Below are 23,507 nucleotides of genomic sequence, written 5' to 3' on the forward strand. Positions count from 1 at the left end.
ATGAAACTGGAGCCATATATATTAGCGGGATAAGACATAACCGGTTTATTTCGCTGTTAGCACTGACCGCGCTGTTCAAACCGAAACAACACAAACCGCGGAGTATAGTAAGTTGTCCGTCCACATCGGAGTTGCAACTTTTACGTGGTTTGTGTAGGAAAGATGAGTCATTTTCTGCTCATTCGGTAGTCGATATTCGCGTAGAACGTTTCGTTGTTATTGTTGTCCCATTGTGTTTAGTCGGTAATTGTGCGCTTACTAATTAATTACCGCGTTTTCGTTTTAATTATCGTGACAATACTTTATCCACATTTGCATCGAAGCAACATTCATTTTGGATTAAGTGATATCTCAGAATTTGACGTCGATTGCATCGGGATTATTGAATTTTAGGCCTAGGTAAGTCAAAAATGGCATGTTTTTATGGTGGCGGCATTTTGAATTTTAAAAAGATGACCCGGGAGCTGGCTTCCCCATTCTACCGGCTAAGTTGAAACATTATTCGGGGATTTTCGCAAACTAATATTACCTCGCGATGAGCATAGAAGAAACTATCATTTTTGTTTTATTATGAATAATCGCGATTAGGGAGATTTATGAAGTTTTTGCTGCAAATCGTGACACATGTCGCGTGGCGTGATACCCAAAATCAATAATTATTCCGAAGTATTATCTCCTCAGATATGCCTACTTGAAAATGACGAAGCCTCTATAAAATTATGTTCCAAAAACTTGTTTAGTTGTTTATACATTTCAAAATATTCGCAATGAGAGTGAAACGTCAGTAAATGTTTCTTACCAAAGCAGCTCTTGTTTATAAATACTTCTTAACTCGGAAGCCGTATCCCAATATCAATAGAATGATAAGTAACTTCCTCCGAGCGGATATTCGATGTATTTGTAGATCGTTCGCGGAATACTTCTACTTGTACGGTAACTTTTGAATAGGAGCGAGTTTAGTCTAATTTCATTGAAGAGGTAGGGCTACAACGTAATATAGGAATAGGAGTGCCTTCCCTAGAAATGATGTTTTCACAAAACAATTCCCAACCTGAACTAAACGAAACTATTTACACCTAATCTAATTGTTTATGTCAACGACGTATTGTTGGGGCGAATGCCGTTGAAATCCGCGCCTAATCCAAATTCAATCCCAAAGCCCACGTAACCCACCCGATCAACCCTATTCTTCATTATAGACGTACTCGTAAACTTTTTGTCTCGCGACCTCAAATGAAGCGTCGCTAATTAACTCCCTCCCTCAAGACGTCTAACACTCGCCATACTAGCTACGAAACTCTATAAGGATTTGAATTCGCGTCGCTAGATCGTCACGGTGTCCTTCCCCTCGGTGTGTCTAATGAGTTTATTGTTAAGAGACGAAAAGTTAACGGTGACTGTAGACTCGAGCTCTAATTCTATCTACACTTAATCCCTCGGGTCGAATCTAAAATGCCTGCAAATTTCAACTTAACTCGAGAGTAACGTCCTAGGCTAGTACAACGTACTCTTAAGGTTGAATTTAATGGCGGGTTACTTTGACTCGGAGCTTTCCATACTCCGGGGGGGGGGGGGCGTAATTAGTCATAAATGTTCGGTTAAGGGACAAAATGAACGAGCTAATTTTTATTAATTCCCAAGTCCAAAAAGACGCGACTACATTTTTTTCTTCAACTCTTATATAACGATTTAAATAAGACAAATGTTCTCCATCGGTGATAATTTCGTAATTAAGATGGCTATTTCTTACGAAATCTATAAATTTAATATTAGTTTTGATTTTATTTCAAAATACGAAGATGATTTTGTCGCGGGTCATCAAGATTCAAGTCGCGTAGTGAAGATCCGAGCTTAGGTTGTTGTTTCTAACCGTGAGTCACGTGTTAACGACATTATTTCAATTGGTATCCGTAGCGTCGCGTCCTATCTACATACCATTGGCCCAAAAAAAGGGTTAACGGGGAAATTTTACACGGGAAAAAAATCATTTAATTTTTATATATTTCAAATTCGCGTGACTCATCTACATAATTGCTTCTCTCTCTCTTTCTGTCATTAGTATATTTGTAATTATGATGAAGGGCGCTCGCGGGGAACCGCAATGTCCGCAATTACTCACGGATTAGCTAGGTTATCGATGGATATTGGTTCTACTAGAGATACGGGGATGCCCTTTGAGTATGTTATGGTCCAATTTGTCCCCCATCCAACCATACTAAAACCTTAGGGCAACGACAAACAGGGGCCGAGTGATTTAGCAAAACGTAAAGAAACAACCCCCTCCATAGGAATAGCATTATACTAAACTTTGGAGGCTCGTAACTCTGGTTCTACTAGAGATACGGGGATGTCCTTTGAGTATGTTATACCCCAATTTGTCCCCCATCCAACCATACTAAAAACGTAGGGCTACGACAAACAGGGGCCGAGTAATTAAGCGAAACGTAAACAAACAACCCCCTCCATAGGAATAGCATTGCTTTAAAGTTGCGCAGATTTCAAAATAATAGGATTTAATTGGATTTTTGGCGATTTTAGCCAAAATTATAGGATTTTATGGGACAGTTTTTAAAATATAGGATATTATAGGAATTATAGGACCGTTACGGATGATCTGTTGAAATCATCCACTTTTGGGATAGCGGGAATAATTTAGGGTTTTTAAAAATATTCAACCCCAAAAAGTATTGAGAGTTTATAGCCTGTTACATTATTAGCATAAAGAGGTTGGCTGTCGTCGTCTTTAATTACCTCCTCATAAATATTTAATTTTCGTTTCTCGCGATGGTAGTTCAAACTATCTTCCCACTAGCGACAGCCACGATTAAACGAGATGTATTTCTGGAACCCTTTTAGAGAGAGGTTCTTGACTTGTTTTTCAAAAGTGAAAGTCCCGCCATTTGCTTATCAAAACGTAAAATTGTCCTCGAAACCCACATGGTCCATTTTAAAATATTTCTACCTCTAATAGAAAGATAAATTCGGGGTAGCTGACCATCCACTGGCACTTTCACGCGGGACCTTCGAAAAACTCCGTCGTCAGCGTGGGTGGTCAACCCACGTGACCTCCGTGAAGCCAAACGTTTGGAATGCGAAATTTCATTTTGTTTTTGCTCTTTTTAAGATAATTTAAAGACAGGATATTGTCGGTGAAAACACGCTTGCTTATTTAGGTGGGGGGTAAGAGATGCGAAAAGCGGCAAAACGACTGAAAAATTCGTTTGAAAGTCGAAATTTGAAAGATACTTTCATGGTCATTTGCCCGTAGGTGGTGACTGGTGGGTCCGCGTATCATTTTCTCGCGTTCGGGCGCCCTTTAAGAGTGCAAATTGCAATCAAGGCGTTGTTAAGGGCGGTAACTTCAAAGTTTTCTTCTTGTTGTACCGTGAGAATCTGGGATGACATTTTTTTTATCGCTACGCTACCAGCTGAAAATCAATAATTTGAATCTGAATTATCTCGCATTGTTGACTGGGCACTGGGTTCAGGAGGGGGTTCTTTCCTCTCAGGGAACGGAGATCAGCCTTATTGAAAAAAGGGAGCTCGCGTCTCTCATTCTTTTGTCTTTTCCCGATCATTCTTATCTCGTACGTACAGGGTGGAACATTGAATGCTAGCTTGAAATACCGCGTGTTGACTATAATATGGAAGAAAAGATATATTATAATAAGCCCCTTTTTTCCTCGAATACCTAAGCCACCCTGTAAATAGACCAGAGAAGACAGATACGCTCCTTCAGTATAGTAGGCTGCATTAATCGCATCCAACGAATGCGCTCTCAAGTAGCTGGTCGGGGAGAAAGGGTGGATCATCACCCTTCCACTTTAAATACTTTACTCTCGACGCGTGCGTGCATGGCCCTCTTTATTTTTAAAATCCTCCAAAGTTCCAGACGGTCCTCACCTCCTTCCCTCGCCCTAGCCCTGGCCCGCTGCTAATCGTATCACAGGAGGGGGTACGTACGCTTTCGGCGGTAACATCTTGATTCTTGAGGACTACTTAATATATTTGAGGTACCTGTCACTGAAAGGGAAAGCTAAAAAGTACTCTGTCTCATATCCCAAATGCTCAACAGTCACCCTGTCATAAGGAATTACAGTATATATATGTATGGCAAAACGCGTGTCCTACTGGCGTTGGCGCGTGCGTCAAGACGGATCCAGTTTCGAAAAGATCGTTCGCGTGCCTGGGGTTACGTTTATCCAGTATATCCTTTGGATAGACGTTCAGGTTGGCTTTAGAATAGGCTAATTGGACATTACCGCGCCACCTTTAAAATAATAACACCAAGAAGTACTCGGACCCGTACCCGTACCAATTACCGGAAGTCAATATAATAAACATTCATTTTGTTTAAAATGTTTGATTGAATCTTGAATGTAGTCGTCCGGAAGTAGCTGGAGGAATTATCGTAAGACGTTCGGCCACTCAGTCGAAAATGCCTGGCTAAACGTGACAGTATCGTTGTCATCCTCTTTCGCCCAACTTGACGATAGTCACGTGATAAATGAGCCCGGGGGAAGCTCGTGACTTCCAGAACGTACAAAGTATCGACCATGGACAAAAGAAATATGTGCTCTGGGAAATTTATCACGTAACGTAGCTTAGGGAATTCGTCTAGCAACGGAATAGTTTCAATTTATTTCTTATATCTATGTTGGAGTGGGAAGGGGGGTTAGGGGAAAGGCGCGTGTCGTGCGTGCTACTACAATTCGTGAGCGAGCGAGATTTACGGTGGTGTTCTATTTTGTTAGAATGAAAGAGGAGCGATGGCCAGGGTACATTAGAGCGGGATAGAGTAATATGGGTGGAACACCACTGGCGTGAATCTTCCTTTGGTTCGTGCTGTGCTCCTCTCTGGATCTGGTTTCTCCGAGAGTAAAACTCTAGGAACGTTACAAACCAGACGGTATCGATTTTTGCCATTTTTTTTTTGTTCACCCCTGCATGGTTCTAGCTATAGGGAAGGAAAGCGATATTGGCGTAATGTTTCTACAAGCCCGAACTCTAACCTAACCTCCCTGAGTATAGTGACTGAAGTCCCGCGCTATTTATAAGTTTGGAGGAGAGGCCGCCCCGTTCTCCAGGATACGGTAACGTAACGTTGTTACGACCTTTCAAAAGGACACTCGAAGTCTGAAACGCCACCTAGTTCCCCCCCCCCCCGTCGGCAAGTATCTTGCAAATTGTAACGGAAACAATAGCTCGAATATTCTCAGATATTTAGGTTACTTTAGAAAACGCGATAGTAAAGTGGTTTCGGGTAAAATACAGTTCGTGTAACGTCTACGTCAAGCGGTATAGGGTTAACCGTTAATTACTCGACGTCCGCCTAGAGGTTCATGTGTCCTAAACGCGGCGATTTTTCAAAAGCCTTTCGGCAAATTTTATCCATTAACTGGAAACTTAATTACGGGATAATATTTTGCTTTTTTTAAAAATGTAAAAAAATTTCCCTAATATTAAGGAAGAAACGTGGAGGGGGTTGGACCATTGGGTAGGCCCGGGTTCGATGGTCTTGTCAATTGCGTACCAGTGGCGCAATATCGGACGCCGTCTTATTGTTACACGCTCTCTCGCTCCCTCGATCCCAGGGAAATGCTCCGAACGTAATAGATTGAAATCCTCAATTTAGGTAAAAAAAAATAAAATGATTACCGGTTAATGGATGCATCATATGCCCCGAGGTTGTCCGTCCATGAAGTTACGAAGCTTTAAAACGCCTGCAGTTTTCTTGCCACCCCCCGACCACGTTGTTCATAGACACACAGGCTAATGTGATAGCTGCGCTGTTGTTCGTGTCCGAGTGTCCTTCAAACGCTCCTAAAAAGTAACTTACCGTTTCATCGCTCGAAATGATCGCTCCAAGGAATCTTTCCCCACGCGAGGTTGCCCATTAAAGGGAAGAACACCCAAATTAAAAAAATTTGTTAAAAGAAGGGGTTAAAAGCTGTGCCGAGGATAGTTGTTTGAAGAGGGCAACCTAACCTCCTTAACCCAAGTCCAACTTTACCCCCCCCCCCCCCAAAAATCAAATACCGTGGGTCTTATCCTCCGTATTTTCTCCGCAAATGTTGCCTTCCCTTTAAAGGTGGAAATATTAGCCAGTGAAAAACATCGTAAAATGTCATTTTCGTTGTTTTCTTGGGTCGGGTTTTTCTTGGAAATGAGTAAGAATTTTGAAACTAAAGTCGTATAGCCCGAGGAAGCTCGCTTCAAAAAACCTGACTTAAGCGTGGAGACGATAATTGAGGACTCAAGGTTAAGAAGGCAGCCTTAATTGACCCACCCTTATAAAACATGTCGAGGTTCTTCCCACAAAGGTAACCCCCCTCCTCCCCCATCTTCTTCATCCACCATTCAGAGATAACGCCTTTAACAGTAAGGGTTTGATACGTATGAGAATCACGAAGAGATTTCCTGGAAGAGCCGATGTCTGATTAGGGTTGCGTGTTTAAGTCACTGTCACTCGCCCCAGGCAAAGTTAGAATCTTTCGCTTATCTTTGGTTCCATCTCGAGTAAGTAAGTCGACTTTCTCGCAGTCGACGGTTTTAAGTCAAGACATAAAGGAATTCCCGAGAGAGTGACGCAATTTCCCCTCAAATCTGGTAGAATGCGGACCGGCCACAGAAAAAAATAAAAAACCAGATCAGTGCTTTATTTCTTCACGAATAAGAGGATTTTTTCTTTATATTCAAATATTCATTCTGACATTCTTTAAATTATTCATTCAAGTCCGGTTAAGATAAAATAAATTTTTATTCGGGTATTTTCGCTTGTACTAAGCCTAAGATATCTCGCTTCGCCTTAATTCGTACTACGATTGTAGTAAACTTAGCTAGCGTCTAGTTTAACCTTTACGTAAGTAAATTAAGCGATCCTTTTTTGTCGCTTAACGAGCGTCCTAATGTCGCCAAGGGCGAGATTGTTTTTGTGGGAAAACGGATGTTTAGTAAACGCTTCTAAAAATTACCCCTTTTCCGTATAAGCAATAGTAGCAGTTTTTATTGGAGTCTATGGGAAGATAAGGTTAAGTGCCAACACCGTAGGAAACTTTAGGGTGTTTCCACGATTATAGTCAAACTAACCTTCCTGACATCGTTTAACGGTTTCTCTAACTCAACAGGGGGAGGGGGGGGGGTCCGGTAATGAATTTACTCGGTTACTCGGGTTATAGTCACTTGTATAGTTTGAAAGACTAGTACCGCGATGATATCTTCATTATTCTCGAGTGAACTGAGTTAACTCGGGGATGCGAGTGCTATTTGTTGACGGGTGTTGTTCCGTTTGTTCAAGAGAGATTGAGAAAGAGACGAACTTTCTTAGAGGAATTGAGCGTGGGATCTTGTTGGGTCGGAGGAGAACTTTCACTTCTTGGGTCTTTAGCCTCGTATCTCGGGAATTCCTCTTCGATTTCTCAGTTTCGATTGAACCGTGCACGTGGGAGGGAGGGGTAAAGGGTGAGAATTGGGTAAATCTTTAATAGTCAACGGCTTCTAAGTGGCTTTTGACCCAAATTAGTGACGAATTTTTAATCTAGACTGACATTTACTGGGTTTGTCAAGCGTCACGTCCTCGAGAGTACATTTATAGACCTTGTTTGAAAGAAGCTTCAACCTTTTGTCCCGGGGAAAGGGATTATCTGGTTTTTCCCATAATCCCACTGAGAATATTAATTTACTCTTCGCAGGTAAGATATGTAGAGTCCTTAATGTCCAAGGGGACTAGTCGGTGGTATGCCTGTCTCGTCATCATACCGTCGCGACTTACCGGAGCTGATCCGCAGCTCCGACGAGACGTACTTACGGGGCTTAGCGGCTATCTCTAGGTCATCCGCGAGCAGACGGGCCGCCGAAAGAGAGTTCGACCATGAAAAGATCAGCTCCACGCTGGACACCAGATACTCTCTGCGCTACAAATCTCGCAGGTACGATTACGCTCCGATCACGACCTTGAAGCTCATCGATAGAAGCGGTACGAAGAGGTTGACCGATAGAGTTTTTGGCTTCTCGTATAGTTTCACGTCTCCCAGCTTGGGATTGTCGTCCCATCGCTCCGACGACGCCAATCGGAAGCGTCACGAACCGGAATCGAGTAGATTGCCAACTTCATCGGGCTCGCCAACCGCCATCAGGATATCCTTGGACCCTACCACCAAGAACAGGACATCCGATGGTAAGTAAATCTTTCATTTTCATCATTCGAGTTTATCGTAGGTGAAGCGGGGTATTCAATTCGTGGTCTGGTATTGTTTACGTTGTAATTAGGAGGGTCAGTTAGTAGCGTTCGTAAATCCTCTTCGCCTCAAAGTTGCCGGCGCCGCGACGCGTCTACCTCGCGAGAAGGCGCGGCCAAGGGCGTCGCTGGGGATAGCGAGAAAGTAGGCAGCCTCGTTTCGTCCCCGAAATGGTCGCGAATTAAAGAAACATTCGAGAGCGAAAATTCGAAAAATGGGCATGGCGGAGGAGTTGAATCTCAATCGAAATTGCGCCGTAACCATAGTCAATCGACCTCTTCATTACCTCAGATCTCATCCCCCGCGCGTACTCACGAAAGAGAATCGCCGCCGGCCGCCTTCTCGCGTCTCCCGACTTATCGTCATTCGGCCAGTATTCACGCTGGATCCTCAAAGTCTTCGGAGACGGAATCCAAGACGTCGCGTCCCAGTAGATTGCCCACTTTGGCGTCGAAATACGACGAGCGGGAACGCCCGAGAAGATCCAGTGACGCTAATTCGGTCAGTTTCGATGACGGAACGTCGTCCAAAGGGGCGTCCAAATACTCCAAAGACGAATCGAGGCCAATTAGGACCGATTGCGACAACCGCGAGTCGGTTTCTTCGAGAAGGACCTCGAAAGATTACAAAGAAAAGTTTAGTCCCTGCAGAAGTGATTCCGACGACATTTATAGCAGGATTAGTTCCGCCAAAAGTAACGTCTCCAAAGTTCGAAAGAGTTCGGCCGCCACCGGACTTTCGGTTAATAAGACGGGGGGTGACATTAATATCAGCGAGACGAAAGAGTCCAGGTCGAAATTCGAACCCGATAGTTTCGAAGAAAAGGTGAAAGCCTTACGCCAAAGAATCGCTTCGACGGCCAGAGAGTACGATTCGATTATAAACAAAGAGATTGAGGAATCGGGGACGTCTCTAACCAGGTCTCGCTCGCTCAGGTACGAACGTTCAACCTCCAAAGATTCTTCCAACTCGAACGAAGAAAGCTTCGAAAGCGCGCGAGAAACGACGACTCGACGGAAATCTCAGGTATTATCTTGGCAGTTTGACGAAAACGAGTCCGACAAAAATGAGGCTGCTCGAAAATCGGCCATCGACTGTAAGAATAAAACGACGGACACGCTCGCCACGCGCCCGAGTACTTCGCGACGCTCCGAAAGTACCGAAAGTTGCTCGAGTTCCCAAAGTTCCGAAAGATCCGTTTTTGGAGATGCCGCGGCGCGTCGTAGTTTACCCAAATCTTTGGAGTTGCGCGCCTCGACTGCCTGGAAAAAATCCAACACCGGTTCCTGGACCAAAGTTAACTTGGCCTCCAATAATGAACAAAGCGCGGCAGCGGCGGCGGCCAAGTCCAGGGTGGCCTTGTTAGCCGAACAGTTTAACAGCCAACTGGGTGGCAACAACGTCGACAAGTCCAAACCGAGTTGCGAGAAATTCTCCAGGTCCATTTCGGTTCCGTCTCGGGATACCACCAATAAGTCCGTAACGAAGAAGTTTGACTTATCGCCGCCCAAGTACGAAACGACGCGAGTCTTCAAAGAACGTTGTCTCTCATTACCATCGTCGCGCGAATCTTCGGTCAGTTCGTTGAAGAATTCTTCCCCACCGAGCGAGTCCTCGGAAGATGCCGATGGAAATATTGGTGGTCTGAAAGGGGCCTTGAGTGCCGGCCGGAAGCTGAGTCTCGTCAAACAAGTGGTGCAGTCGTTCGAGGAACAGTTGGTCATCGCTTCCAATTCGAATAGTAGCGAATCGGGAGGCTCTAGCCACGAAAATACGCCCACATCCAACAGCCACAACAAAAGTAATTACAGCTTTAATAATAAGTGTCACAAGAAGAGCCCCGAGCAACGCGAGACCTCGACGGATCCAAAAACCCACGGAAGAAGGTCTTCTAAAGGTAAGTTTAGCTCCGTGTCGCGAACGTTGGTTGTTATCACAATATTCTTCGTTTTTGTAACGCAGTCGAAAAGACTCCGACATCCGAATCTCAGAAATCGCCGAATGTCGAGGAAAATTTTAAAAAGCCAAAGTCAAGCGCGTGTAGAAGCGCTCGCAACGGCGCGCTTAGAAATGTTTCCCTAGCTAAAAAACCAATGGCCAAGCGTCCGGATTTGCCCCCGCCGCGTAAACCCCTGACCCCGAAACGACCACTGTATATCAACGCCCCTTGCAGCGAAGATTCCCTTCTGGCTGAACTAGAGCAATGGCTAGTTCAAAAATACGATCAGAATGGCGGCATATCCTCGAACGGTTCCGCTCCCGCCGCCTCCGTCAAAGCGGTCCCCAATCAGTCCTTTCTCTGGAAGGAACTGGGTCCCAAATTAAGCGGCGACGGAAGTCAAGGAACTGGTCCCGGCAGTCCCAAGATGGATGGTGGAGAGCAAAGAGCCTCCGGAAATTATTACTCTTTGCCCTTCCCGCATCCCAATTCGCCCGTTAATACGCGACAAGACGATCATATCTATATGGAAGCCTCCTTCGTCAAAGCACCCCTGGACAACGTTAGTTCCTGCGACAGTGACGAAGGATGGGTTGACGTCAGTGATACCGAACTCGATGGATTGACGGATAGTCCCAGGAACAGTAACAATGGGTAAGTTCCATTCTTATTAAAGCCTCATTAGCTCGTTAGATAGATGAATTGAGAGATTAACGCGCTAGTCCTACGATTATTTGTTAAGTTCGCGAGTCCGCGTTCGAACCAAAAGCATCAGTTCGCAAGCCGGCACTTCCATCTCTCGGAAATCGTGGCGCGAAAGTGTCCGCGAACTGGCCGCTGGGCCGCCGTCTTTACTAGACGACGAGACGTGGAACCACAAAGATTACCAGGACATCATGATCTGGGAAAGTGTCGAAGGCGATGACTCTTCCTTAAGCTCAACTTCGGACCACTTTTACGAAGCTCTGTACGAAGAAATAGTTGATAATGGACGCGAGACCTCCAATGACGTTAAAAGAACATCCAGTTTCGGTCTTAAAAGCATCGTGGAGAGTCCTCTGGACAACCCGGATGGTCCATCCGCGGCGACGCTTCCGAAGTACGACAATATTTCCGGCTTGAAAAAGAGGAATTCGTTCACGGAGTCGAGCGTCACTTCCCCCCTCGAAGAGGCGTCCCAATTGAAACGCAATTGGTCCTTGACTAAGAAGGACGTTAATTTGGAATTGGAGGCCAAGTTCAAGAAGAATGGAGGTGCCGATAAGACCTTATCGAAAGCAGCCACGTCACCACCCGCCGTTTTACCGAGCGCGTCCAAAAGGAAGACGCTCATCAAATTCATTCTTCGACAAAAGAATAATAATAACGCGGCGGTGACCACCGCGACAAATGTCCCTCCGCCAACAATAGCGCACGCGGGAGCCAATAAGAAACGGACCAGGAAGAAGGGTTCCATGTTTTACGTCAGGTGAGACGCTTATCTCTCGAATACTATTTTCTTGTCGCGGTTAAACTATAGATTTCCCGGAATAGATGGTCAACGGTGAATCGTGACACCCGTCAAAAATCACAATCTGAGAATGATATCGCGTCGGACTCTGGTAACGGGACTTCCTCCGAAAGATTAGATACTAATAGCTCGCCCACGAAAGTGAAGAGGCGACCGTCGGACATTAGGAGGCCCAGTTCGCCTCCTCCCTTACCACCCATTGGCGCCGTTGCCACCGTCGTTAGGTCTCACAGTGGAACGAAATCTCTGGAAATCCTCCGACCACCTTTGACCAGAGTGCCGCTAGACGAGAAAACCAAATCTTTGGACTCTGTTATCGCTCCCTCGGGTGGCCCCAATGAGAATAGCGCCGTTTCAGAAACTGCTGCGAACAAAGACGCCTCGCATTTGAAACGAAATGGAAGCAATTCCGAAAGAAGTTCCTCTTCGAGTACCGGTAAGTCTCGTTTGTCTTGGTACCTATGTTAGATAAATTCGCTTTTGCTGGATTCAATGGGAAATGTATTTTAATCGTTTTTAGGAACGAGAGTTTCGAGTAGCTCATCGTCCTCTTGCGTTCCGGCGGACAGTCCCTTCTCTTTGTCCCCGAAATGCCGCGGCTCCGTGGCCAGTAGCCATTCGTCCAACTCCAACGCCGGAAGTTATATCAACGCGGAAGATCTGGCTTCCAAGCCAACTACTTTGGGACTGAATCTGACCACTGACAGCGATAGCCTCTGCAGTTACTTGCTCATCAACGCTGAACTCAAAGAGGTACAGTCATTCGTTGTGAACGTCCGTTCCGTTATCCCGTTCCCCGTGACCTTCCCATTAGTTTTTGGTCTTTTAATTCTCGTTTTCAGCCTTTGAAGTCGCCTTTCGAGGAGGAACCATTGTACCAGTTTTACCACAAAGACGCCAAACAACGAGCCACTTTATGGCAGTCCATGTCGACCATGGAGGAAGACGATCGCGCGTACGGTGAGGAATACAGCGACGATTTCAGCGACACCGAATCCGACGATGATAAACTAAAAGAGGAAGAAGGCGACGACGGCGACAAACGGGAATGCCCAAAGTCCCCGAAATCGCCCGGGTTGGGAACCTTGAAGAACTTGTTTCCTCCCAGTTGCAGCGGAGTTCCCTCGGCCATGGAACTCTTGCGACAAGAAGGGGGCGGCGCCCAGAGAACCTTATGGTGCGAAGTGCCCGAGGTCAGGAACAGCGGCATTCTGGAGAAGATTTCGGCGCAGGATCGCAAAATCCAGGAAGCCATGTTCGAGGTCATCACCTCCGAAGCCTCTTATTTGAAGAGTTTAAACATCTTGATGGAACACTTTACGCAATGTCCCGAGTTCTCGGATGACTTCTCGGTCAATTGCGTTCTGGGACGCCGGGAACGCCACGTCTTGTTTTCGGACGTGGCGCCCGTCCGCGACGTCAGCGCCCGACTTCTGGCCGATTTGGAACGAAGGTGGCAGGAAAACATCGTCTTGACCAACATTTGCGATATTCTTTACGAACACGCCAGCAAATTTTTCAGCGTCTACGTCAAGTATTGCGCCAATCAAGTTTACCAGGACAGAATATTGAAAGAGCTCAAGTAAGTCCCGAGTTCTTTTTAAGTTGTCGCGTCGAGCTAGAATGTTTTTGCGTCATTTCGTAGAGCCACGCGTCCCGATTTCATCGAGGTTCTCCAGCGTTTAGAATCGAACCCGATTTGCCAAGGCCTCGATATGCTTTCGTTTTTAATGTTGCCCATGCAACGCATCACCCGTATGCCCTTATTGGTGGACGCCATTTACCACCGCCTCTCCCCGGACTCGCGATTCCACGGGATATGCAAATTAACTTTGGCCATGTTGAACAAAGTGGTGGCGGAATGCAACGAAGGCGCCCGACGAATGGAACGCATGGAAGAGATGCTGGTCATCAGTCGCCAATTGGACTTTAAGGATTGCAAGAGTATCCCGCTCATTTCCGCCTCTCGTTGGTTGGTCAAGAAGGGAGAGTTGACCAAAGTCTCCTTCGACGCTTGCAACACCAAGAGAACTTTCGGACGCGCGTCCAAGTTGGCCAAAAATCCAGTCTACTTTTTCTTGTTCACGGATCTACTCGTTGTGGCCAAAAAGAAAAGGTAATTGGGTTCGGGTTTCGATTCGGCGGGTGCCGGAAGGTTGTTAACGAGGTTCCGCTACCGCGTGGTCGTTTTAGCGAGGAATCCTACGTCGTTCTGGACTACTGTCCGCGCAATATGGTCCAAGTGTTCACTTTGGAGGAATCCAACGTCCCGATTCCGGACAAACTCCCCGAAGGATTGAGGAATCTATTTCAGTTGACCATGTTGCAGAATAACGAGTTTAAGACCTTGGAAATGATTCTCAGTTGTCCCTTAGAGTAAGTTTATCCGTCCTTTCCGGCTTATTTCAACACTGGGCGCGTGTCTTGAGGTGTGTGTCCCTCATTTTATAGGAGCGATCGCACAAGATGGATGGAAGCCGTCACGCCTCCCATTTCCGAAAATCCTGATGAGAAGATTTACGAAGAATGGGGTAAGTCGCGACCTTTTTCTCTTTGTCGCGTCAAGTTGTTGGCAGGCTGTTTAGTTGGACCCCTTTCTCGGCTTAGATTGCCCTCAAGTTCAATGCATCTATCCGTATTACGCCCAACAACCGGACGAATTAAGTCTGGAGGAATCGGACGTCGTTAATGTCCTCAGGAAAATGCCCGATGGTAAATATCCCCCCGCCCCTTGTCCCCTTGAACGGTAATCTCGAGGAGTACAAGCGGGATGGTTTTGATTTTTGTATTCGCGCGCAGGTTGGTACGAAGGTGAAAGGTTAAGGGACGGTCAACGCGGTTGGTTTCCAGCTTCGTTTTCCGTGGAAATCATCAGTTCTCATATCAGGGCGCGCAATTTGCGTCAACGTTATAGACTTTTAATGCTCTCTCAAGCGTACGTCGAGGAACAACGCAAAGCCTTCATGAATCAAGTCAAGTCCAAATAAAGACATCCCCCCCCCTTTAATAATCCGCCATTCTAGTCTGGATCCCCCCCCCATAAGTCCAAGTAGGTAGAAAATTAGTTACTATAGAAACGAGAAGGAAAACAAAATGTCCCTCCGTAGTCTAGTGTCACGTGGTCTATTTGTCTTAACTTTTATATAGGCCTACAATGAACGCAACAGAAATCATATTTTCAAATAGAAATATTTTTCTCAAAAGTGTCCAAACGCGGCGACGCTATTTTTAAGTAAATGTCGTGTCTGTCCAATTTTAATATAACAATTACGGGAACAAATTTAGTTTATCGCTGATGCTATGGGTAAGTGGCCAAGGCCTAACCATTGGGCTAATTGATACCCAAACTACAATTGGTGTAATTAGGCCTACTTAAGAGTTTCGGCGCGTCATAATTGGCTCAATTTGAGTACAAAAAACGTCCCAGTTCATCCAACTCGACAATCTATACTGGTATTTACTATTTTTCAAGAGAATTTTCTTGGAAAAAACGATAACTTTGTATTTTTTACACTAAAACTTCGGGGCCAAATTATTTACGTCATTAAATACTGCCTGATATCATATAAAGGGTTAAGAAATCCCCGCCTAAATGGAAATTTCGCGACCACTCAAGAGTACGTTGTTAATTTTATAATTTATCTTTTGATGTACATAATTATGTCTGTGATAATTTTTAAAATACCTCCTAAGTAATAATCGTGGTGCTTAACCTAATTAATAATAAAAGATTTCGTAATTATGATTGTCAAGTTGTCAAGTAATTAGCTTAGCACGCGTCTGTTCAGTGTCACAATTTTTAACGGCGATAGAATGGTAATTCTAGTTGCCTGGACTTCCATGATCATTGAATAAAAGATTTCGAAATAAGTATTTAACGTCTATTTATTTTGTACAAATTTCTATTAACTCTCGGCTCTTATTTGTTGTGGCGCCAATTTTTGAATTGAGGGTTTTCAGCGTTCTCCAATCTAAATAAATCGTAATTTCTACTCCAGTTAAATACAGCCTTCTTGCTTCCCTAACTTATATTGATCACGTGGTTGTTCTAGAAAATTCTTTTTTGTTACGTCATTCTCGGCTTGCAAACGTACTAATCCTTTTCATTGGGAATGTACGTAACGCTACAGTTGTAGAAGAAGGCAAAGGCAGAGAGATTGAAATCTCGAAATTATTTGGCGAAAGTTGGCATTGAAATCTTGGCTCGGATTTAAGTTTAAAAGTTAAAAAGATTTTAAGGATTAAATAGGCTTATTATGTCTATTTTTGGCTCCATTATGAGGGATTTCGACCACGATCCGTTTTTCAGGTGAGTAATTATGAAAATTTACATTATCGCGTTGACCTAAGCCTTGGCTAGGAAGTGAATTAATATCGCCCAGCTGAAGCTTATTCGAATCGTATTCGTAGACCGTAGTCATTAAAAAAAAATATGGCAATTAACCGAATTAAAGTATCAGTTAATGAACGAGTTAAATTGGTCGCGTAGAAGCTTTAGAGTTCAATGTTAAATATAGTATTTGTAACGTAACTGCTACTTGCAATTGACAACCTTATACTGTATCCCCGCATAACTTTGGTTCTACTAGAGATACGGGGGTGTCATTTGAGTATGTTATAGTCCAATTTGTCCCCCATCCAACCATAGTTAAAACTTAGGGCTACGACAAACAGGGGCCGAGTAATTAAGCAAAACGTAAACAAACAACCTCCCTCCATAGGAATAGCATTACACTAAACTTTGGAGGCTCGTAACTCTGTTTCTACTAGAGATACGGGGATGCCCTTTGAGTATGTTATATCCCAATTTGTCCCCCATCTAACCATACTATAAACTTAGAGCTACGACAAACAGGGGCCGAGTAATTAAGCAAAACGTAAACAAACAAACCCCTCCATAGGAATAGCATTAGACCCAACTTTGGAGGCTCGTAACTCTGTTTCTACTAGAGATACGGGGATGCCCTTTGAGTATGTTATAGTCCGATTTGTCCCCCATCTAACCATACTATAAACATAGGGCTACGACAAACAGGGGCCGAGTAATTAAGCAAAATGTTCGTCAACTTATGGTGTCGTCTCACTTATTGTTATTATGTTACTTATGATTTTGACCACTGAACTTTAAGGCTCATAACTCTTGTTCTACTAGAGATACGGGGATCTCCTTTGGATATGTTATAGTCCTCTTTGCTCCCCATTCAAGGATACTTTAAACTTGAGGCTACGTCAATAGTCGACGTATTTTTGGCTCACTTATTGTTATTAGGTTACTTTTGATTTTTAACAATAAACTTTGGAGGCTCGTAACTCTGTTTCTACTAGAGATACAGGGATGTCCTTTGAGTATGTTATAGTCCAATTTGTCCCCCATCCAACCATACTAAAATCTTTGGGCTACGACAAACAGTGGCTGTGTTATTTTGCAAAATGTAAAAAAAACAACCCCTCCATAGGAATAGCATACACTAAACTTTGGAGGCTCGTAACTCTGGAAAATTCAGGGAAGTATGTGGGGAAAAACCTGGAAATCTCGGGGAAATTTGTTTTCCAAAAGTTGTATGAACCCTGTATTCCTATGGAGGGGGGTATGTTTGTTTACCTTTTACTTAATTACTCGGCTCCTGTTTGTCGTAGCCGTAAGTTTTTAATTTTTAGTATGGTTGGATGGGGGACAAATTGGACTATAACATACTCAAAAGGCATCCCCGTATCTCTAGTAGAACCAGAGTTACGAGCCTCCAAAGTTGGTTCTAATGCTATTCCTATGGAGGGTATGTTTTTGAACAGTTTGCTTAATTGCCCCGCCCCTGTTTGCGGTACTGTTTCTTAAAAAAATAAAAAGTAATATTTTGGTGTCCTATATAATTCTATAATTCTGGAAAACCGTAATATAAAATCCTATATTTCCATCAAAAATACCTGTAATTCCTATAAATATCTTCGAAATTCGGCTGGGGGCCCCGAACCAAGTGTTTTAACTTACGCGTTGCTTTGATATTCATCCTTAAAAAATCTCATGAAAGTATAATAAAAATGTGCTTAGCAACCAAATGGAGACGATGAGACGCATGGAAAGTATGATGGACAACATGATGGCTCCTTTTGGGGGTATGATGGGCTTGGGAGGTTTGGGGTTTCCGAGATTGTCGCCACCGGCCCCCGATGTCAGGAGGGATCCCTTTGCTTCCGATTCTCTCATGCCCTTTGGCTTTGGACGCAGTCTCTTCCCAAACATACCGAACATTTTTAACAATATGGTATAAAGACGACTCTTCTTAATGTCGATTTTTGAGTTCAAAGCCACTAAACTTTGGCACCGACTTTCAGTCTCAGATGGTTCAAAACCCGAGTATGCACAGTTATTCCTCGTCGTCAGTCATGACTTACACGACTGACGAAAACGGGACGCCCCAAGTGTATCAGGCCACTTCCTCGACTAGAACCGCTCCCGGAGGCGTGAAAGAAACGCGTAATTCAATGAGAGACTCTCGTTCGGGTCTTCAGAAGATGGCCATTGGTCACCACTTGGGCGAAAGGGCTCACATCGTGGAGAAGGAGAGGAACGGGTACACCGGCGAATTGAACGAGAACCAAGAGTTTATCAACTTGGAGGAAGAAGAAGCCGAAGCCTTCAATGACGAATGGAGGGAAAAGGCCCGACCCTTCGTAGGCAGAAACAATCGCAACGCCGCCATCGAATCCAGACTCCGAGTGGAGGAAGTACCAGCCATCATGGATGCCCATTCCAAGTAAATATCTAAGCTCGAGGCCAAACTCTTAGAATGAAATGATGTTGAAAGAAAGTTCTTGCAGTGCTGAAGCGGATGATGACACCCCCGAACCCATCATCACTGAACCGGAAGATCCAATCCCGGCGCCGCCGCCTCCCAGCCGCGCCAGCAGCACGATCAGTTCCATCAGCAGCGGCGCCTCCTCTTCCGCCTCCCGCAAACGAGAAAGTCCCGACTTGAGCAACCACCTTCATAAACCCAAAGGGGCGGAGATGAAACACAAGCGACGTCATCACGCCTATCCTCACGGCGCCACTTCCAAGTCGGGACACAGGGGGGACAAGAGTAAGGCACCCAAAACCCGACACGAAACTAATATTTAATTACCACACTCACCAAAAATATCTTTTAATAAAAATCCTGCGAGGTAGCTTCCTTCCGTCAATTTCACAGCAAAATAACACAGCAAAATACGTCAAATTGTATTATATGATAAGGCAATTTGTCTCGAGTTTAATTTCAACTTCGCGCGCGGTTCAGTTCAGTTTAAATCGCGGCTCGCAACCGTAACTGCAGTCAATAATAAACTGTAAAAAATTATCCTTGTTTTGTCATAGGTCTATGCAAACGGACTTTTTTTTATTATTTTTACATTCAAAATTGTAATCCGCGGGACATCGGCCCCCTAACTGTGGAACGACTCGGGTCCGATAGGACGCTAGAAATGGGTGAGAAATACGCGGAAAAATGGCGGCCCGTCTAGGTCAGAAAGTGCGTCCGCCATTTTTCCGAGTATTCATCCCCCATTTCCTAGCGTCCCACCCGACCCGAGTCGTTCCGCAGTTAGATTACGCGTCTTGGTTTATCCAAGGACAATTTTGAATCTCTATTTTAGAAATTAACGGTAACCATTTTGTTGCTGGACAAAGTTTAGTCTCGGTAATGTTTTTTTTTTCTGTAAATATAAAACAAAGTAACTAAAGAGAGAATTTTTCGGGTAACTTTTGAAACTTATCTAAGATAATAAATGAACAAACAAATAAACTTAGATTTATTCGTAATAAATTATAATTTTTCGTGATATTCGAGGCAAAAATAATTCCTACAATTTTTCAAGAAACTAACAAAAAAAACCCCAAAATTGTGAAGCAAGCTTTGCCGGGAGAATTTTGTGTATTATATCAAAATTTATTTCAAATAAATGTGAAAAATTGTCTTAAATATCATTTTATCGCTCGGAAATAACCTTAAAACACGATTTAATTATAAATTTAAGCGTGATTTAAGTAATAAAACGTTAAGCCTCGTGGAATATTTGATATTAGCGGCTTTAACATCCTAGTAAACTGAACTGATTTGAACTTCTCAGACGGTATCGGGAAATCGCGATTCTTGGATGATTGCGCTGACCTCTATGAGATGTTCGCGGAATGTAGTAGTCTTCGATCGGTTTTCGAGACATTAGGGGAGGTACTAATTGGCAGATAAAATTTTTACAAACTTTTTTTACAAACTTGCAGATACTTCCTGTAACGAACCCCTCGAAAAGTTTGCAAAACAGAAACCTAATTTGCAGATACTTTTTTCACTATTTTTACAAAATTGCAGATACTTTTTTTTACAAACCATATACTAATTTGCAGATACATTTTAATTTTTTTTTTCAAACTTGCAGATACTTTTTTACAAGCCAGATTTTCGTCTGCTTACACGTTAAGCATGTGAACATGTAATCTCTCAGAGAAGTTAAAGAGCTAAATCTTAATTGCCTAACTTTTTTAATGCTGTAGAAAGACACTCAAAAGGAAATGATTTTACCAACTAATTATTTAAGTAACTTTTATTGGAAATAATGTAGAAAGACACAAAAAATTCTTACAATCAATAGTGATTTTCATTGTTTTAAAAGTAAAATATTTTCCTATGAGTAGACTAAGTAGACTCTTTCGCAGGTATACTTTTAAATTTTCTAAAAACTTCTCCCGAAATGAGTTTTTCCGAGTGAAAACGGTAATAATTAGTGTCAAAAATTAATTAACATTTATTTGTATATATTATTTACCATTTTCATAGGATTTAATGGGAAAAAAATCAAGAAATCGATTTTGCAGATACTTTTAAAACACCTCCAGAAATGAGTTTTCCTCCATGAAATAGGTACTAATTAGTGTCTAAAATTAATTAATAATTATATCTAATTATTATTTACCATTTTCATAGGATTTAATGGGAAAAAAATCAAGAAATCGATTTTGCAGATACTTTTAAAACACCTCCAGAAATGAGTTTTCCTCCATGAAATAGGTACTAATTAGTGTCTAAAATTAATTAATAATTATATCTAATTATTGTTTACCATTTTCTTAGGATTTAATGGGAAAAAATCAAGAAATCGATTTTGCAGATACTTTTCAATTTTTCCAGAAATGAGTTTTCCTCCAAGGAAATGGTACTAGTTATTGTATAAAATTAATTAAATATTATTACTAATTATTATTTACCATTTTATTAAGATTTAATGGGAAAAAAATCAAGAAATCGATTTTGCCGATACTTTTGAAATTTTACAAACATCTCCAGAAATGAGTTTTCCTCCAAGGAAATGGTACTAGTTATTGTATAAAATTAATTAAATATTATTACTAATTATTATTTACCATTTTCTTAAGATTTAATTGGAAAAAAATCAAGAAATCGATTTTGCCGATACTTTTGAAATTTTACAAACATCTCCAGAAATGAGTTTTCCTCCAAGGAAATGGTACTAGTTATTGTATAAAATTAATTAAATATTATTACTAATTATTATTTACCATTTTCTTAAGATTTAATGGGAAAAAAATCAAGAAATCGATTTTGCAGATACTTTTGAAATTATACAAACATCTCCAGAAATGAGTTTTCCTCCAAGGAAATGGTACTAGTTATTGTATAAAATTAATTAAATATTATTACTAATTATTATTTACCATTTTATTAAGATTTAATGGGAAAAAAATCAAGAAATCGATTTTGCAGATACTTTTGAAATTTTACAAACATCTCCAGAAATGAGTTTTCCTCCAAGGAAATGGTACTAGTTATTGTATAAAATTAATTAAATATTATTACTAATTATTATTTACCATTTTCTTAAGATTTAATTGGAAAAAAATCAAGAAATCGATTTTGCCGATACTTTTGAAATTTTACAAACATCTCCAGAAATGAGTTTTCCTCCAAGGAAATGGTACTAGTTATTGTATAAAATTAATTAAATATTATTACTAATTATTATTTACCATTTTCTTAAGATTTAATGGGAAAAAAATCAAGAAATCGATTTTGCAGATACTTTTGAAATTATACAAACATCTCCAGAAATGAGTTTTCCTCCAAGGAAATGGTACTAGTTATTGTATAAAATTAATTAAATATTATTACTAATTATTATTTACCATTTTCTTAAGATTTAATGGGAAAAAAATCAAGAAATCGATTTTGCAGATACTTTTGAAATTATACAAACATCTCCAGAAATGAGTTTTCCTCCAAGGAAATGGTACTAGTTATTGTATAAAATTAATTAAATATTATTACTAATTATTATTTACCATTTTCTTAAGATTTAATGGGAAAAAAATCAAGAAATCGATTTTGCAGATACTTTTGAAATTTTACAAACATCTCCAGAAATGAGTTTTCCTCCAAGGAAATGGTACTAGTTATTGTATAAAATTAATTAAATATTATTACTAATTATTATTTACCATTTTCTTAAGATTTAATGGGAAAAAAATCAAGAAATCGATTTTGCAGATACTTTTGAAATTATACAAACATCTCCAGAAATGAGTTTTCCTCCAAGGAAATGGTACTAGTTATTGTATAAAATTAATTAAATATTATTACTAATTATTATTTACCATTTTATTAAGATTTAATGGGAAAAAAATCAAGAAATCGATTTTGCAGATACTTTTGAAATTTTACAAACATCTCCAGAAATGAGTTTTCCTCCAAGGAAATGGTACTAGTTATTGTATAAAATTAATTAAATATTATTACTAATTATTATTTACCATTTTCTTAAGATTTAATTGGAAAAAAATCAAGAAATCGATTTTGCCGATACTTTTGAAATTTTACAAACATCTCCAGAAATGAGTTTTCCTCCAAGGAAATGGTACTAGTTATTGTATAAAATTAATTAAATATTATTACTAATTATTATTTACCATTTTCTTAAGATTTAATGGGAAAAAAATCAAGAAATCGATTTTGCAGATACTTTTGAAATTATACAAACATCTCCAGAAATGAGTTTTCCTCCAAGGAAATGGTACTAGTTATTGTATAAAATTAATTAAATATTATTACTAATTATTATTTACCATTTTCTTAAGATTTAATGGGAAAAAAATCAAGAAATCGATTTTGCAGATACTTTTGAAATTTTACAAACATCTCCAGAAATGAGTTTTCCTCCAAGGAAATGGTACTAGTTATTGTATAAAATTAATTAAATATTATTACTAATTATTATTTACCATTTTCTTAAGATTTAATGGGAAAAAAATCAAGAAATCGATTTTGCAGATACTTTTGAAATTATACAAACATCTCCAGAAATGAGTTTTCCTCCAAGGAAATGGTACTAGTTATTGTATAAAATTAATTAAATATTATTACTAATTATTATTTACCATTTTATTAAGATTTAATGGGAAAAAAATCAAGAAATCGATTTTGCCGATACTTTTGAAATTTTACAAACATCTCCAGAAATGAGTTTTCCTCCAAGGAAATGGTACTAGTTATTGTATAAAATTAATTAAATATTATTACTAATTATTATTTACCATTTTATTAAGATTTAATGGGAAAAAAATCAAGAAATCGATTTTGCAGATACTTTTGAAATTATACAAACATCTCCAGAAATGAGTTTTCCTCCAAGGAAATGGTACTAGTTATTGTATAAAATTAATTAAATATTATTACTAATTATTATTTACCATTTTCTTAAGATTTAATGGGAAAAAAATCAAGAAATCGATTTTGCAGATACTTTTGAAATTTTACAAACATCTCCAGAAATGAGTTTT

General features: G+C 41.1%; 2 protein-coding genes and 1 long non-coding RNA gene across 3 annotated transcripts; all 3 read left to right on the top strand.

Annotated features, from left to right (window-relative positions):
• Positions 1-32: 32 nt before the first annotated feature.
• On the top strand, positions 33-15,559 carry Exn (Ephexin). The gene is made up of 14 exons (XM_089865854.1): positions 33-399; positions 7,692-7,928; positions 8,019-8,176; positions 8,269-10,134; positions 10,200-10,830; positions 10,919-11,644; positions 11,710-12,122; positions 12,207-12,439; positions 12,529-13,268; positions 13,332-13,802; positions 13,880-14,062; positions 14,138-14,217; positions 14,294-14,398; positions 14,486-15,559. Exons 2-14 carry the CDS (start codon positions 7,738-7,740, stop codon positions 14,671-14,673), a joined length of 5,985 nt encoding a protein of 1,994 aa, XP_089721980.1. The 5' UTR covers positions 33-399; positions 7,692-7,737; the 3' UTR covers positions 14,674-15,559.
• A 224-nt stretch (positions 15,560-15,783) lies between these two features.
• On the top strand, positions 15,784-19,641 carry Mlf (myeloid leukemia factor). The gene is made up of 4 exons (XM_089865869.1): positions 15,784-15,995; positions 17,733-17,946; positions 18,017-18,438; positions 18,503-19,641. The coding sequence occupies exons 1-4, from the start codon at positions 15,943-15,945 to the stop codon at positions 18,801-18,803; spliced, it is 990 nt and encodes a 329-aa protein (XP_089721995.1). The 5' UTR covers positions 15,784-15,942; the 3' UTR covers positions 18,804-19,641.
• A 242-nt stretch (positions 19,642-19,883) lies between these two features.
• LOC149702108 (uncharacterized) lies at positions 19,884-21,787 on the top strand. The gene is made up of 7 exons (XR_016381648.1): positions 19,884-20,430; positions 20,494-20,577; positions 20,641-20,724; positions 20,788-20,869; positions 20,934-21,025; positions 21,090-21,337; positions 21,558-21,787. It is a non-coding gene; the product is annotated as an uncharacterized LOC149702108 (long non-coding RNA).
• The last annotated feature ends 1,720 nt before the right edge of the window (positions 21,788-23,507 follow it).

The sequence above is a fragment of the Phalangium opilio genome, unplaced genomic scaffold (genome assembly GCF_054372755.1).
Source record: "Phalangium opilio isolate 3A_F unplaced genomic scaffold, DU_Popi_V2 ptg000017l_1, whole genome shotgun sequence".
In the NCBI taxonomy this organism is placed as follows: domain Eukaryota; kingdom Metazoa; phylum Arthropoda; class Arachnida; order Opiliones; family Phalangiidae; genus Phalangium; species Phalangium opilio.

Excerpts from the sequence above, each read along its gene's own strand:
- Exn (XM_089865854.1), top strand. The coding sequence starts at position 7,738 with ATGCCTGTCTCGTCATCATACCGTCGCGACTTACCGGAGCTGATCCGC. Across the intron at positions 11,645-11,709 it reads GGTTCCATGTTTTACGTCAG|ATGGTCAACGGTGAATCGTG; the intron begins GTGAGACGCTTA and ends TTCCCGGAATAG. Across the intron at positions 13,269-13,331 it reads AGAATATTGAAAGAGCTCAA|AGCCACGCGTCCCGATTTCA; the intron begins GTAAGTCCCGAG and ends GTCATTTCGTAG.
- Mlf (XM_089865869.1), top strand. The coding sequence starts at position 15,943 with ATGTCTATTTTTGGCTCCATTATGAGGGATTTCGACCACGATCCGTTT. Across the intron at positions 17,947-18,016 it reads CGAACATTTTTAACAATATG|TCTCAGATGGTTCAAAACCC; the intron begins GTATAAAGACGA and ends ACCGACTTTCAG. Across the intron at positions 18,439-18,502 it reads ATCATGGATGCCCATTCCAA|TGCTGAAGCGGATGATGACA; the intron begins GTAAATATCTAA and ends AAGTTCTTGCAG.